This window comes from Aricia agestis, chromosome 7 (assembly GCF_905147365.1).
Source record: "Aricia agestis chromosome 7, ilAriAges1.1, whole genome shotgun sequence".
Classification (NCBI taxonomy): Eukaryota; Metazoa; Arthropoda; class Insecta; order Lepidoptera; family Lycaenidae; genus Aricia; species Aricia agestis.
The window spans coordinates 11,484,191-11,501,794 of NC_056412.1; the positions used below are offsets into that span (position 1 = coordinate 11,484,191).

Consider the following 17,604-nt stretch of genomic DNA (forward strand, 5'->3'; position numbering starts at 1 on the left):
CGTCGTTATAATATACAACGTATTTTTTGTATGCAATTGTATGCAGTAACGCACACGTCTGCGCTGCGCGTCGTGTGCGTTACTGCATATAATTGAATAGGTTCTATTTCTACGGACTAAAAAGTGCGTCACGGATAGTCTGTCGTCTGCGCTGCGCCTAAAGTAAATTTAATCAACAAAATATCAACACAGTGCTATCAGCTGTGCGAGCTGTTTGACGCCATATTTGTTTTAGTGACTACTAGCGCCGCAGTGAGAAAAAAATCAAAAACGTTTAATTACCTGACTGATTGCATGTCCACTATCTTCAAAGGGCTATATTACAAATCGCTAAATAGTGAGACGTTGAGTGACGATCGTTCAATCGACATTCGGCTGAGTCATTTAATTGAATGGTGTCAATTATTGTCATTCAATGAATGCGCTAGTCATTCAATCGATTGTAATGGTTGTGAGTAACGATTACTATTAAGTTTCTGCCAGGAACGGCTATCTTCCCCTCTAAGTAGTTATGGGCTAATAGGGAAAACAAATAAAATGTATAGGTTGACTTAAATTTATTTTATTTGACTTAGGCTCTGCACATTCAATTAAACATATTACAGAGTAATATAGACAAATTATATAAAGACTTTCGACTTCCTCCTCAGACAAAATCAGGCAGGTAGGTATTATTTGATAAATATACTTAATAACTACAATACAATAATAAAATCTCTAAAAAAAGTGAAGAAATTAAAAAGTGGCAACATCGTAGTGTCATCCCTTTTTCTAAGATTGATTTGAAAGGGATGGCACTACGATGGTTGCCACTTTTTAAATTTCTTCAGGTTTTTGACAGACATATTATTTAGGTATATACTTATATATATATTACCATACATTACAAAATATAAAAAGGTCAGCGTGTATTATTTTTTGTCGGATTCATTTGAAAAGTGGTTTGACTTTTCAGTTTTCACTTTTGTAATCAGCTGTGATTTAACGCCTATTTTAAATACAGCTCGACAAGGCTTTAAATGAACGTGGGTGACATTGACGGGAGCGCTGCTGGTAAAGGAGAACTGTCAAACACATGTCAAAAATGACGTTTTTGTATGATGGAAGCATTTAGTTCCTTTTCTCGCCACGTTCATAAAAAGCCTAGTCGAACTTCAAGTAAGTAGGTACAACTTTTATCCATGAGATCTTTTTTGTTATAAAAGAGCAACAGTTTAACCCCCTTACTAATAAAAATATTTTGACTTGGTAAGCACTTTAAAAAAGTAACTACGTTGCATAAATAATATCTTTAAATCAGTAAATATGTATAGTAAAATTTATTATTAAGGGGCAATGATAAAATACTCAAACCAGATATGTTACTACCGCGCGCGTTGTGAAGCTTCAAATACGGCCCAATTGGGCCGTCTGTTGTTTAGTCTGAATCGAGCGCAGTCACGAACGTGCCGCGTCTTGTCTTACCTAAATAAATTGAAAATGACGTCGTGCGTGTTTCGAAAATGTACCAATTTTAAACTCGAAAGTAAACAAAACACATGGAATATCTTACCACATGTCTTGACTGCAATAAATACCTCGATTATTTACATTTTCAATTATTTTTTCGAACAATCTGGAAAAAATCGAATTTTCGTCATAGCTCAGGCGAAGAAAGAGACAGCGATACGATTCGACGTTTAAAAATAGAACTGTCTCTTTTATGTAAATTGTTTTTCGTATCTTTTGTTTCACTTATCTGTCAAATTTGTCAATGTCTGCAATTTTGAATTTGAAAATTGTTCGGAAGAGATTTAAGCCGGAAAATAGTATGGACGTAACATATCTGTATAAGTAGAACATCATTGTTAAGGGGTAAAAGAACATTAGAACTAATAAAAAGTAATAAGAACTTTGGTTCATAAATTATCTTAGATTATTATTATTCGTTTTATACAGAGTTAAGTAGGTATATGTAATATTCTAATTCAGATAATATAATATTCAAGTACTATCACACAACAAATTATAATATTTTATTAAGTATATTGAATTGTCACACGTAATCTGCTAAATAGTTATCTACCTAAGCATCTAGTATTTACAGTTTTGTCCATAATTTAAACACCACTTAATTTTAATTAACTTTTCCAAACAATATCTACCAAACGCACATACTTTAAGTATGATACTTATACGAAGATCTAGTCGTTATATTATTAGATATTTATTAGTTCGGTACACTATGTGCGCTCACGATCTGCGCACCTTTGTTTTATCCATAACCTCATAAGTACTTCATATTATGTGTCATTCCATTAATCTTCGATAAAATCTCCTCAATAACATCTCGTAGAACTCGCAGACAACACGGGAACTCCTCATTATTTGGACTAGTTATGAATTATAAACATTTTCGCCTTTTATTTATAACAAGCGCTTAAAAAACTATCGACCACCGTCACCCTGAAATAATTAAATTTAAAAAGATTATTAATTTTCAACACTTTCTTAAACAACTTCGGCAAATGGATACAATATAATTACAACTTATAAAAGTGGCAAGTGCTGATTTTTTTTTAATTATTCGGCTTTAAAACTTAGGTGCAATAATAAGGGTGCAACCATGGTCCATACTCCATAATGCAAAATGTTTGTCATTTACCTAAATGACTGCGAACCAGGCCTAGGCCTAATATAATAATATCTAATAATATTATGTTCCACCACCAGAGTGTATACCTAACACCAAGCTCGAGTTATACACACACACAGTTATTTACAAAATAATGTATTTTAAGTGCTTATTTATAAACAAAAGTGATAACAGATAAAACCGTGTAGTTTTAAATGGTTACAAAACCGCCCAAAAACCGAAAAAGTTATAGGTGGGTAGGTTTATAATTATTTATATTCAAATAAGGCTTGCCAAAATAGGTTTCCATTCCTTACGTTATTTATGATATACTTTATGTATTAAGTATTATAGTATCTTCTATCATATTAGGGGTAAGACGAAACAACGATTGAAAAGCTGATCAGTGTTTTAGTTTAGAGACTTTGGGAATAGTTATAGATGGCGGTAATGGTAATATGTTATTTCCGTATCGAGCATAAAAGTTGTCATTACTCAAGTTTACTCTCTCTAATTTATATAAAGCATGATCCTGTAAAAGATTAAATTAGTAGTAATAGTATAAAGCTTTACTCAAATTCAATTCTTTTTAATATATCTAAATGTAAACATAAAATTTAAATTCGACCGAATCAAGCCGAATCAACGACCGAATCAACCGAATCAAAATTAATGTTAAGAGTCCGGGTGCCATCGAAATTCTCATACAAACGTTATACCGAGATAATTTCCCATACGATAATATTTACCATATTTGAGTTATTATTCAGCTTATGATAGTAATTACGTAGGTTTCTGTACAAAGATTTATATAATATTATTCATAATAACTGAAATATGGTAAATATACTCATATGGGAAATGCGATCTTGGTATTACGTTTAAGTATGATAATTTCGATGGCACCCGGACTCTTAACATTAATTTTGATTCGGTCGAATTTAACTTTTCTGTTTACATAACGCCTGACTCTTAATTAATTATCAATTATAATAAGCCACACTCATTACTCAGAGAAGGTATATTTTATTTATTAAGTACGGGGTTAATACGCGATATTTGAATTGTAAGCATTAACATAGCTTAAACTCAGCTCATTTTAAACTGAGCCAAAATGTTTACATTTAGATCAAATTGAATTAAAATGAATTTAACGTTTATATTATACTTACTAATGCTTCAGTCTTTTTACGCAGATTCGATCGCGACAGTGTTAGCGCCAGTTCTGACTGCAGTCTACTCGATATGGGTTCATTTTCTGCGATCTGATGGCAACTTTTCTTATCTCCGTTCAGAAATTCGAGTTTGGCCGGTTCTTTTCTCCCTCCGATATTGTTAACGTACTGACCGATAGTAACGGACACCGGTCGAGCGTGCTTCTTCATAGTTTCGGTACCGTTAGGAGCTCTAACAAAATAATTAGAAGGCGGTTTCGGATGGACGCTCGAAGTGTTCTTCAACTTGTACGACTCCAATGAATCCACCTCTGCGTTCGTGGTTTTGGTGCCGTTTTTATCTGTGAGAGTGTCGGTTTTGTTACTGTAGTCGGGCGTCGGTATTCTAGTCAGTGTCGCCACCTTCCTCATGTTAGGAATTTTCATCGGTCCATCAGTTTCATACACGTCTTTAATTGAGTTTACTCCGTTTCCATTACAATTTCCGTTTTCAACTGGCATCTGAAATATGAAAACAAAAGTATGAATAAGAATTTTTCCGTTAAATATAATTATTAAGGTTAGATATACAGGGTGTAACAAAAATAAGTGATAATACTTTAGGGTGTGTATGTTTTCCCTGTGAAGAGATCACTGTGAAAGTAGCAGCGCTGAAAGACCAAAATTTTTTTTCACTTTTGTATGGGGAAACTCGTGACGCTCGGGCCCTTGCCCATACAAAAGTGAAAAAAAAAATCCTTTTTCAGTGCTGCTACTTTCACAGTGATCTCTTCACAGGGAACACGTACACACCCTAAAGTATTATCACTTATTTTTGTTACACCCTGTATAGAGAGAGATAGAACTTTAAAGGCGAATGTGTGCCTGTCCGTCTATCTGTTTGTCTGTCTGTCTTTTACCTCTTTATTTTATTTTACTTTATTTTATGGAATTCGGAAAACTTACGGCTAACAAGAACACAAGAACAAGTAAAAATGACACACACAGGAAGGCCAATTACAAGTTTTCACAGATAAACAAAAGATAAAAAAAACTAAACTCTACTACTACGAGTAACTCTTTACGCCCAAACCGCTAAACCGATTTTGCCGAAATTTGGTATGAAGATAGTTTGAGTCCCGGGAAGGATATATGATACTTTTTATCCCGGAAAAATGTACGGTTCCCGCGCGATAAACGAATTTTGGCGCAACGGAGTTGCTGGCGTCACCTATTAGGTAATCATAAAATCTCTCTGTGTGCGGTATTCCTGTTTTTAAACCCTTTTATTTCCTTTTGTTTGTCTCTCAATACTTACCGGCGGAGGGGGCGGTGGCTTGTGGTCGAGCTCACATTTGGTCGGAGTTACTTTTCCATTCGTTAATTCTGTCGTTGTACTCTCCTTTCGTATACTTGAGTTAACTTGGCGGTCCTGAAAATAAAACAGCCTGTAAATAATAGTCAAGGACAATATAAAGAGATACTACTACTGGTTTTATTCGATGCAAAAGTTTTTCATTATTTTATAATAGGGGAATAAATATGAAACAAATCAATGAGTTAACTGTATTTGTCTGGTATGTGACCTTACGACGTCACACTTTGTATCAACTGTATAAACCACTATAAAACTTTTTAATTCTTAATTTTTTATCATTAAACATTAATTACTTTAACGTCAACGATTACAATTCAGGTAACTTCTATGTTTAAGATAAGCAAGAAGAAAAAAAAAAACAAACGCTATAGCCTTTAGGCATTAAAGCTGAGCAAGAAGAAAAAAAAAAACAAACGCTTTAGCCTTTAGGCATTAAAGCTGAACTTGATTGACATTGAACTTTAGTTGCATCATTCATGATCATGACATAAGATAAAAGATTCAACGTAAGTAGTAATGGATTAGGTATCATAGGCCACAGTCAAGGTGTATAAGAAAAACAATAAACACCTAAATGACGTTAAATTGTTTATGCATCATGCAGTATGTTAAATGTATAAGACGATGGTACCTAATATAGAAATACTAGTCTTTGCCTAGCTGTAACTTTGTAGTGCTTGAATTCTTCTATCTAAAAAACCACCTTATCAATTTTGATTTAAGAGCGGTTTAGGCAGACGTACGTTATTTATGTATTAGTATGGAATTGATAGCAAGTGGTAAATACCGAAGAATATGGTTATTAATTTATTATGCTATACAGATTACAGAGAAATAATATAATCCAGTGTAAACTTTTTGTGTCTACAGAGACTGTCACACGGCACCTAATATGTAAACATAATATTGTACCTGTACTGAAAACGACATTTTAAAGTAGTTATTGAAGGAGCCATTTTTGAAAATAAGAATAAGTATAAAGTAGTCATTGTTTTTCCGTTTTCGACGCGGGTATCTTGTTTATCGATCGCATGTTATCGGACGGTGTTTCCTAGAAATGTGTCAAATACAAACAGGTATGTTACTCGGCGTTTTAACAGCAAGGTTTTGAAATACTAACTTATCCCCACGTCCATACTGATATTATAAATGTAAAAGTGTGTCTGTGTGTTACCTCTTCAGTCTTCACGATTTAACCGCTAAAGGGATTTTAATAAAATTTGGTAGGTATATACTTTGATCTCGATAAAAGGACATAGTTCCTGCGCTATAAATAATTTTTTCGTCGTAGTTTAATAAACCTCTTACCGCTAAGATTATTCTCAAGATCATTCATGGGATGCTGATTTAATAATTAATCATACTTAATTAAGCACCGTAATTATGTGTGGCGTATCCACTAAGATTATAATAGTTGGGGAGGGGAAGAGGGAATTTCGGGACAAGTGTAGGCTTCCGACATGTGTCTTGTTATCATGCTATAGAAATCAGATTTCTCACGTGGTGGGTTAATTTTTTTTTGAATATTGAAATGTCATCGGATCTGTCAGATTAAGATATATGTTTAGTATACCCCAAAGAAGTTGTCAGCCAGCTGAAGCCCCATATAAAGCACTGACGATTCAAAGGTTAGGTAAGTCTGTAGGGATATTTTAAAATATAAAAAAATTAAGCTTCATATTTTCCTAACTAAGCTTCGCAGATATTTTACACTAAACTAAATGATTTATAAAACTAAATGATATTTTTTGCACTAAACTAAATAATTTAGTCCTTGTTGTCTAAAACATAATATTTATAATTTACCGTAGTCGATCTCTCAATGAAAGAATTTTATACAATACTAGATGTCCCGCGCGGCTTCGCCCGCGTAAATTAGAAATTTTGCAGAATCCGTAGGTACATTTTCCCATAAAAAATATTTTTCCCCGTTTTTCCCATATTTTCCTGAGTTTCTTCTGTCGTATTAGTCTTAGAGTAATAATATAATATAACCTTCTCGATAAATGATGAGTCTTACTCGATAAATAATCTATCTAACACTGAGATAAGTTTTTAAATCGGACCTGTAGTTTCTGAGATTGACTGGCTTTTATTGACTTGATACTCTTCTGGTTTATAATATTAGGTAGATATAGATTTTTTTTAATTATTGCTTGACAAACTCGAGTCTCGATCTAAAAGACTATGAAATGGTATAATATGGTAGTGATGATGATGATGATGATGATGAAGAATGTAATTTGCATAGTAGCATATGCTTTCTGTTCTTAAAACAACGCCGAAATTCCCAAACTTGTATCTATAAAGAATCAGGAATTCTCTCAGCACCTTCCGAACCACGGTATACCAGGTATATCTCGGTGCAAAATCTTACTTGTTGGTAGCATATGCTTAGAATACTTCTCACGAAACCGAAGTCACCATATGTTTCCCTATAAGTTTTGAGGAGTTCCCTCGATTACTTATGGATACTTCATCAGATCACCACTTTTCTGAATATAATACCAAATTGGGATGATAGCCTATATACCAAAAGAAAAATTTTGAAAATCGGTTAACAAACGGCGGAGTAATCGTTGAATATAAGAAAACGAACATAACACCTCCCCCATTTTGAAAGTCGGTTAAAATTGTAGCCTATGTGTTATTTATTTAATATTTTAATCAGCACATGAATTGAATAACAAAATTTTCAAATTAATCGTAGCACCATCTGTCAGGACAAACTAAAATTGAAATAGAATAATATTGAATGCGATGATAGCGCCGTCCGCCGGATCTAATGTAAAACATTCCTAAATCAACAACTCCTTATAAATAAGAAATTAATTGAAAAAACATTTTCCAGTAGACCAAACTGTAAATCTAAACCATTCTCGAATCTCCACGAACACACACAAAAAATTTCATCAAAATTGGTCCAGTCGTTTAGGAGGAGTTCAGTCACATACACACGCACACAAGAAATATATATATTAAGATTGTGTTAAAATATTAACTTAGTCCAATGCACGGTTATGGCAATAAATGAAAAAATCTTGAAAATTAGATGCATCTTTGTGATTTTTTACTATCGAGAAAATTTTAAGATATCGTGTTTTTGCTCAGATCGAATTCTCGGAAATATAATGTAGTAGAAACAATTCGGGGTTTATTTAACAAGTATAAAAATTAATTATAATATCGACACTTTAGGGTTAGTCGCCCCCTTAAGGATTGGTAGAGAGCCGTTTGCGAATAAGCTGCAGCCTGCAGACAACTTCTCAGGTAGAGTAGTTTTCTTCCCCGTGTAAACATTACAATGAAACAAAATGTACTACATACAACTATGCTACATATTTATAATAATAATAGGTAATTAAAACTTAAGATGTTTTTGTATTAAAAATATGAATAACACATTGTGTAGTGTGTAGTGTGAGACCGAAATAATATATTATGTTAATAAATAAGCGGCCAAGTGCGTGGTGATATGTAGAGTTTCGTAGTTTTCTGTATAATGAGAAGGTTTCATAAGATTTACTAATTGAAGATAATATTTATCTAATGTACTTTATGATAATTAGTACAGAATTATTTTTTTATATAAGACCGCCTTGGTTTTATTTCAACTGGTAACTTCTCATATAAATTATAATCAATCTTAAAAATATCGTGTAATATCGGGGTTTTCATTGACACGTCTATATTTTCTGCAAATATAATATTTTTTCTAAGTAAAACTTGACACTCTTGATATTTAAATTGGAAAGGATGATTCTATAAAAAGAAAAAAAATTATAAGTTTCCTAACTTTTGTTGATAAAGACAAACAATTCAACAAACTTTTTATATTTATTTTGCCAGTAACCTAACTTGTCGTTCCTTATCGCAGTCAAGTGTGTAGTTAGATAGTCAAATTCGGCTCGATAAGTATTATTTGCCGGGTTTATTCCGTTGTGTTTTGTACCTATGTGGTTTTATTTACAACCACAAAAAGAAGATGTCACTCCGAAAAAATGAGCTAGGTGATTGGAACTAGTCACTGGGAAGTGACTAGTCTCTACAGTCTACAGTAAATAATTATACCTAGACAATATATAGGGACTTCCCTATGGAGTATCAGACTTTTGTATAGTACCGGTGTACCAATTTTAAAGCCCTCTGAATAGCAATAGATACGAAATGTAATCTCGAGGCGAACGTAGTTTGTTACTAAAACACCATATTTTCAGGGCCGGAAAATTCTTTTCACTTCCCCTAAATACAATTTATAGAGCTTCAGGTAAGCTCCTAAGCCTGTAAATCCTATTTATCCACTAGCCACCAGCCAGGAGCCCCTTTCAAACACACTAATCCACACACATATCAAGTTCCTAAACTAAGTAATGTATTGCTTATTTTACTCGGTACGTAATTACACGCAAAAATATGATCCAAAGTTATTCAAGAATAATATTAACATCATATTTGCATACGTGAATATGTAAATAAACACATGACTTACTTCATAACATTGGATGGTGAATAGAGGCTTGGATTTCGGGTTCTTCTTCATCTTGTCGGCGAGAGTTTTTTATTTCTTAGAGTACATCATAACGTTATTAATAAAAATTCGATCTCGATGCACCGGGTGGAACGGAATTACAATGCAAACACGTGTGAAGGTCGTCGATTATTTTTAATGTGCGGAAAATCGCGTTTCGGAGCGACTCGTGCAGTGTCGCCGGCGTTCGAGCGAGTACAGCGCTCGCCGCGGCCCGCGGGCAGCGAAGCGCATCGCGCGGACGTGGTAGGCGACTGCGGCGACCGACGCGGCTCGGGCTTATCAGTGCGAGGTGTAATCATGTAAAATCACTGTACCACTAAACGGATCAATTGGTCAACAAACCAGACCGACGGATAAAACAAAATCGATGAAACTCGCACCGCAAACTACTTTCAGAACGACGCCGTTACGTTACGTGACTAATCAATACAAAATACTTTGTTTCCAGTGACTGATTTTCATAACCTTTTTCAAATATAACACCATAAATAAAAAAAATCGAATATCGGTTCATAAACGGCGGAGTAATCGTTGAACATACATAAAAAAATATCCACAGCCGAACGTATAACCTCCTCCTTTTGGGAAGTCGGTTAAAAATAATAATATAGTTGCGGACGATATTTTGTAAATACTGGAAGGATTACAAACATATTTTGTTAGCTACAATATCTAATTTTCCGATTATCTCGAACAAAATTACATTATTAATTATTATGAATGTCTGTAGAGTCCGTTTCGCTGAGTTTCCTCTTTTCCTCTTAGCGAGTCTGTCAGTAACGTGTAACAACTACATAATGAATAGTTGTCCGGATGTTATTTTACAGTTTAATGACAATAGGAAGTTGTTTTGCAAAGCCATTATAAAACAGTTACTCGCATTTTATATTGCCTCTACTCGTTTAATAGCATCGCGATTTTATTGCTTGAGTATTACAATTAACATGTATTATGTTTCCAATTAATTCATTATTATTGGAAATTTAGCAAATTATTTATTAAATTAGCGAAATGTGCATGAGAATTTGGCCTATGTTACGTGCAATTATACAAGTATTATGTAGACGGTAGAAGTAGAATTATGTACGTTGGTTCGTCATCGAATAGTTGAAAGATCAATTAACGTAAGCAATATTTCTCAAACAATATTCTATTATAATATTATGTATAATTAGACCTATTTATTTTATCTCATACTAGCTGTCCCGGCAAACGTTTCTTTGCCATTTATTAGTATTACGCCCGTATTATTTTATTGAAGTGACTAAATTTATTGAAGTCACCATGGCAAAGTCCATCGCTATCCCGTCGCACAAACAATAGTCGCCGTCACGAGTTGTTATAATTTACTATTATTTATTCAACAAATGCACTTATCAATATAAAAAATACCCAGTAGCCGATTCTGAGACCCACTGAATATGTATATAAAATTTGGTTAAAATCAGTAAAGCGGTTTCGGACGAGTACGCAGCCTGACATTGTGACACGAGAATTTTATATATAAGAGATGAACTTAATCATAAAAGGTTTTACTTAAAGGACATAATACTTATATTAAGTATGATATTACCTGTTAAAATCTTAAGCCAAATTAATTTCATTGATACGAAAGTGTGTCTGTCCGTCTGGTGTCTTCATGTCCTCTCAAACCGCTAATAATTCAGCGCAACAAAGTAGCGGGCAAAAGCCGACAGGTATCAAATGATTTGATCATTATTCATTATCTAAATTGAATCAGTCCGGATACCGGACGCTGCAGTAGCCGCATCTATCTAATTAAATTATATTTCATGTAAATGTTACAAAAGAAACTACATGTATTACAAGTAACCAGATCATATTCATACACCACTGAGCAGATTTTTCTGTGAACTACATTCAAGTAAATCATCTATTACATATGCTTTATCTTTGAAGCAGCTTTATAACAATGAAAGTATGATATTTTGTACGTAATTTAAATAACAAACATGAAATATTTCTGGTACATCATCATCATCATCACTACAATCGCGGTAAGAAAAATTGGGCTACTGTTCACTATGGTCAGTACATTCTCTGACCTCAGTGGACTGAAATTGATTAGCAAACAGAAGCGTGCTGATCGAAATTCATGGGTCTTAAAGATGAATCTTCTAAGATTCGCTAGCGGTTTTCCTTACGATTTTTCCTTGAACATTTGAGCGACTAACTAGAGAAAAACCTGACTGGTTGACGTCACCTGTCACCACCCGGAATAAAACCTACGTTGCATCTTCTACATTGCAATCTAAGCCACAGGCTGTAATCGCTAAAATATAGGTTATCTACTATTTACCAACGTTGCAATAAATCGGTTACATTGTTATTTCTAATTGCCACTTTTGTAGCTAATTTTGCAATAGACGTGTGACAAATCAATATAGATAGTGTTCGTCTTTATTAATAGCCTCGTTCACTTGTTTCGAGTGATCAAAGGCCGTCGGACGAGTGCTCGAGTGGCATAACATTCAGTAACTCTTGCTATAATATCCAGTTTTGCTCGCTCTAATGCTCGCAGTTACGTAATTAACTCTACTTAGCTGTTCTAATTTTGCAAAGAATTTTAATTGTCGTTCAATTAATAAGATTTTTTCTCGTATGATATTTCTATTGTTGGCCACCGTACCTATTACGTATAAAATATTGGAAAGTCAACTATAAACAGGGTGTAGGTCAAAATTTTGTGAGTTTCGACATACAGCAGAATGTTAAACGCGCTAGGCAATAAAAGTTGTTTGTAATTATGGCCAATTACCTAAATACCATGACGATCAACATTTTAGCTGGAGTGTTCGGTCTAGTATGCATGAATCATGACGGCTAAATACATAATAATTATCAGGTGCCATATTCGTCAAGGGCAGTGCTGGCCAAAATTACTTATTATAGGGTTTTCCAATAGGGACTTGACAACTTTGAATTTAGTTTGTGGACGCACCCTTTCACTTAACATCGAACTTTTAATGTCATTTTACTCATTAGACATAAAAAAATTATCATGGTGAAGTACACGAACGAACAAAGTCTGCAAATCTTAAAAAAATGCTACAGAAAGGAGTCGGTGGCCGCTACTTTAAGAGCGTTAACTCCGATTTTCGATCGTAATTCTCGCCCTAGCAGACTGACAGATTGACCATGATTATGGATTATTTTGGTCCGAATTAGAAGATATGGATTTGGACAGCATGAGGTTTCAATAGCACGGCACCATAAGCCACACATCACACGTTACAATCGATTCATTGAAGAGCAAGTTTGATTAGCGTGTTATCTCAAAATATGGACCAGTCGATTAACCGCCTCTTTCTTGCGATTTAACGCCTCTAGATTTTTTCTTAGGGGCTGCGTCAAGTCGTTGGATAAGCCGACACCGTTGGAAGAGCTCAGAGCCAAAATTGAACGCGAAATAGCCGAAATGTGTGGCAAAGTCATAGAAAATTGGGTTTAAAGAATCATCGCTGCAGCAAACGGGCCTGCGGTGACCATAATATGAGCTAAGTCGAGTTCCATTAAAAATGTTTTTTTTATACTTGAATTCGATACTAAATTTTTTTACATGGTTTTAATTTTATTTTGAAAAAAAAGTTGTCAAGTCCTTATTGGAAAACCCCTTATTTCTAAATTCATGAAGCCCTAAGCGGCCGCATCCGGTCGCGATAACAATAGATAAGCTATTGTGTCTCGTTATTCCACGATCGAAGAGTTAAATACCTAAGTATCCAGCACTAACTTAGTAATAAAAGTATTACTATTTAAAAAATATCAAAATTGAACACCTGTGAAGAAGATCATTGTAAGACAATTAAAAAAAATGCTTTTATAATGTTGTCGTGCAGTGTGCACGTTTTATTTTTTGTCACGAAAACATAGGAAATCATTATTGTATGCAGACGCTATAACGGCCACGGCAACGGCGAGCCGCGTAAGAGAGCTACACAAAAAAAATATAAACAGACGAACACGGAACATAATATCCTCCTTTTTGGAAGTCGGTTAAAAATACCTGGGATTTCTACTTTATTACCGAGCCGTGCCGTACCACGTCAAATTGCGACTATGATAGAAAAAATAAAATATAAATAAACTAAAAATTGTTTTATTTCTAAATTTGAATCTTAAAATACTTTCAGGACGTCCTACAATACGTTGCCTGCAACTGCGCCGGTTCGAGAACGAACCTATAGAGATAATAGAGATAGATGTTTGAACGCTACTTGTACTTACAATCTATAATAGCTTAACCTTCTTCATAAAATGCACTAACGCAAGTAGAAAACGATAATTTTACTCTACGAGCAAATATTTACCCAGACGAGGATTTTCAGAGCGTTTATGCATTAAGTAGGGTTTAGTTAAGATTAAGGTTTTGCGTGATAAGGAATCGTTTATCTCTATGACGGTTTTCATCTAGTGTTATATGGTCGCTGTTAGTGTCCTAACCCACATTTTTTTTTGTTGTTAAATTTTGAATGTAGTCTTGTTCTAAATCATCTGAAGAACATACTGCATTCATAACTCAATACGTATTTGTGTGGGTTAGTACACGAATGCTTAACAGCGTCCAATTATATTCCGTGGTTTTCATAATGATCAGTGACGTCATGATCAACGTACATTGTACTCACAGTAGGCACTATTATAGTGTATAGTTAAAGTTAGAAAAGCTAATTTTATTTAGCTTGTCTAGTGGCAAGCTAAATAATTAGCTTTCGTTATAACTTTTCGCATAGTTATATAAATACATCGGAAATAAATTATAACTAGCTATTTGACCGAGCTTTGCTCGGTATTCGATAAAACACGAATAAAATGACATTTTCTAAAAATGATTCCTAGCTAGATCGATTTATCGCCCCCGAAACCCCCTGTATACTAAATTTCTATTATATATAGTATTTATATATATATATATATATATATATATATATATATATATATATATATATATATATATATATATATATATATATATATATATATATATATCTTCCTTCACCGTCTCTGCTATCCGTCTGTGGAATACCCGAAAGCATACAAAATTCCAAATCTATTAATACTTTAAAGAAAAGACTTAAACAACATTACTCTTATAATTCTGATTTCTTTTATTTCCTTCTTCGTATGTTATGTGTATATTATATGTGTTTATTAATTTATGTATGTATACATGTATTGTAAGTATTTATTAATAGAAATTGTATCTATTATATTTATTTGTGTATAATATTTATTTATCTTATTATATATTGTATCTCATTTTGTCATTTTTTATATCTATGTTTTTAATTAATATTTTCAGTTAAGTATTTGTTTTTTTAAGTAATTAAGTTTACGGTTGCCTGGAAGAAACTGCTTCCAGCAGTAAGGCCGCCATTTCAAACTGTTTTTTCCCTCTTTGTATCTGAATTGTTTCATTAATGGTTTGAATAAAGAGTTTTTTATTTATTTAGTTATTTATTTACATTACTAAAATGTTTAATGGGTAACAGAACAGACACGACAACCGAAGACAAATTTAGTACACCCATACTAATACACCCATAAGTGCAATGTAATAAGGTTATGTGTTGGTGCTGAGTGAGTTTGTATTCATACGGTTAGCCTTTATTAACGTTAACGAACGATAAGGTTATTAACGTAAGTGGTGTCAAACCGAATCCCACTAAATTTGAGTGAAAGATAGCGTCTTAGCACAAAATAATATTATATCATGTAAATAATTTCTAGCAAAAACAAGTTGCACAATGTAAAAAATACGTTTTAAATAAAAAGTTTAGATTTAGTTGTGACTGTCTATTTTAACAAACCAGAGGTTTGTAATAGTTTCCATTAGATTTCTTTAGTTAAAACTTAAAATAATTTAAGGCGCCAGTGGTCATTGACCTTTCAAGTCTAGGAGCTATGTGAAAAATGCTCGCACTGTATTCTGTTAACTTAGAAAAAAACTGGACTTTTACAAAGACAGATTTTTATAGATTCATTGAAAAACCTCTAGGTAACTCTTAGTATGATAATCTCCAACTATTTATAAGTTCTAAGACTTTTAAGAAATATATTACTTCAATCATCGTGTATACAAAATAGGATATCGCCCTTAGACTAGAAACACAGACTTCATTGTCAAACGCGGTTTGTATAGAAAACGATGAAATATGGCAAGTTTTTGACAGGGGGTCAATGACCGCTACGGATAGAATTCAGCAATTTGAGAATATATTGTATAGTTAAAAAAGTTAAATAGGTACGTCTTATTTTATCACTTACCGGTGTGTTGACATTATTTTCTATAGCGTTTATATTCGTAGCTTCATCAGGTTCTTGGTTTAAAAACATTTTCCTATGGACTTTCTTGAACTCATCCATCAAGGCATCGTGATGTTTTTTTTGGTCGGTGTCTAATGTTTTTGTTATGTTGGGTTTTTTGCTCGTCACTGTGGTTTCTTCGTTTTGTACAGGCGTTTTCTTATTCTGCACAAACATATAAAATCAAGATTAATATTGTAAAATTAATAAGAAACATAAATGTTGAACAGGTTTTTGCGGTAACGATAATATAAGTACTTTTTGCAATATTGTATTGTTCACCTTCAATTTGTGAACAAATAAAAATGTTACAATGCTACCCATGATCAGACTACAGAAATTATACTTAGTTATAGTGTTTATTACTTACACTTCAAATTGGATCAATAATGTTATATGTGTTATGGTAAAACTTACATCTCGGTATGTTAGTTTTACATTCATAAATCATAGGTGCAACACACACAAATAGTATTTCTTACTGGGCTATTATAATCTATGATTATGTACAATTTAAATTGGATCCATAATGTTATATGTGTTAGGGTAAAACTTACATCTCGGTATGTTAGGTTTACATTCATAAATCATAGGTGCAAGCCGTGCAACACACACATATCCTTAAATTAATTACCACTATAATAGAAACCTTAAGCTTGATTATAGTCGCGTTAAAGATCTATGCAATTTTAATGAAAAACCAAAAAATCGGCTGATAGAATACTTACTAATTTTCTTCTCTGTATCTCCTCTGCAATGGCACTAGATAACGAATTAGAACTATTCATGCTCGTATTATCACACGCAATTTCTTTCTTCGGTGGTGGTGGATAGCTGCAGTGCGTCTTAGAATAAGAATTTGAGTCCATGTGATGCACTTCAACGAAAATCGTCTTCTTCTCTTCCTCCCTTTGCGTCGTTCGGTTTGGTAAATAATGACTCGTCCTATTATAGTTAGAGTTGTTGTTGTTGTCGTAGCTACATTGTATCGTCGCTCCGTCCTCGGTCAAGTTTATTATGGTCCTGTTCAACCCTTTAACATTTTCATAGTCCTTGGGCTTTACATTAATATTCGCTTTGTTCTCGTAGGTGTGGGGGTTGTTTGGTATACTGGGGCAGTCGTAGTCTGGCTCTATGTCAGACGGGATATCGAAGTTGTGAACATCGTCGCGTTTCCAATTAAAGTCCAAATTGTCCCATGTTCGACGTTTTATTCGATTTATCGTTAATCTGTAACAAACAGCACAATTCACTATTTACAACAACTAACATAAGCTATGTTGATCAGTGATTGACCACGTTGGTATCGCGTCGTACGGAACGTCAACATGGCGTTGCTTTGTGTGGTACAACGTTCCATGCATCGTTAAAAAATCCTAAATACTGACAGCGGTAGTCGGTCCAATTCCGATGCAGTGGAAGATGATAACAGTAACAAAATAATATTGCACTTTCTACTTATATCAAATGGTAGTATAGCCTATTTCCCTCCTAGAAGTTGCCCGCAATTTCGTTGCGTTGAAATTAATTCATGCGCGGGAATTATTATAAAGCCCTAGACTAAAAAAATTGTTATACTTTATACTCCCGATATTGGGCA

The 17,604-nt window shown here is 33.7% G+C and overlaps 1 protein-coding gene across 3 annotated transcripts in view; it reads right to left on the minus strand.

Annotated features, from left to right (window-relative positions):
* Window positions 1-1,790: 1,790 nt before the first annotated feature.
* The window catches only part of LOC121728741, a 50,134-nt gene continuing 34,320 nt past the window's right edge, over window positions 1,791-17,604 (minus strand). For 2 of the 3 annotated variants that reach the window (XM_042116982.1, XM_042116981.1), the window contains 5 exons: window positions 16,733-17,234; window positions 15,966-16,169; window positions 5,087-5,200; window positions 3,787-4,290; window positions 2,474-3,146 (listed from right to left, as the gene is read on the minus strand). In XM_042116982.1, the coding sequence (XP_041972916.1) occupies window positions 3,018-3,146; window positions 3,787-4,290; window positions 5,087-5,200; window positions 15,966-16,169; window positions 16,733-17,234 (1,453 nt within the window). In that variant the 3' untranslated portion in view covers window positions 2,474-3,017. Of the gene's footprint in view, window positions 2,446-2,473; window positions 3,147-3,786; window positions 4,291-5,086; window positions 5,201-15,965; window positions 16,170-16,732; window positions 17,235-17,604 lie in introns of those variants that run through there. The other variant, XM_042116983.1, reaches the window with a different exon arrangement.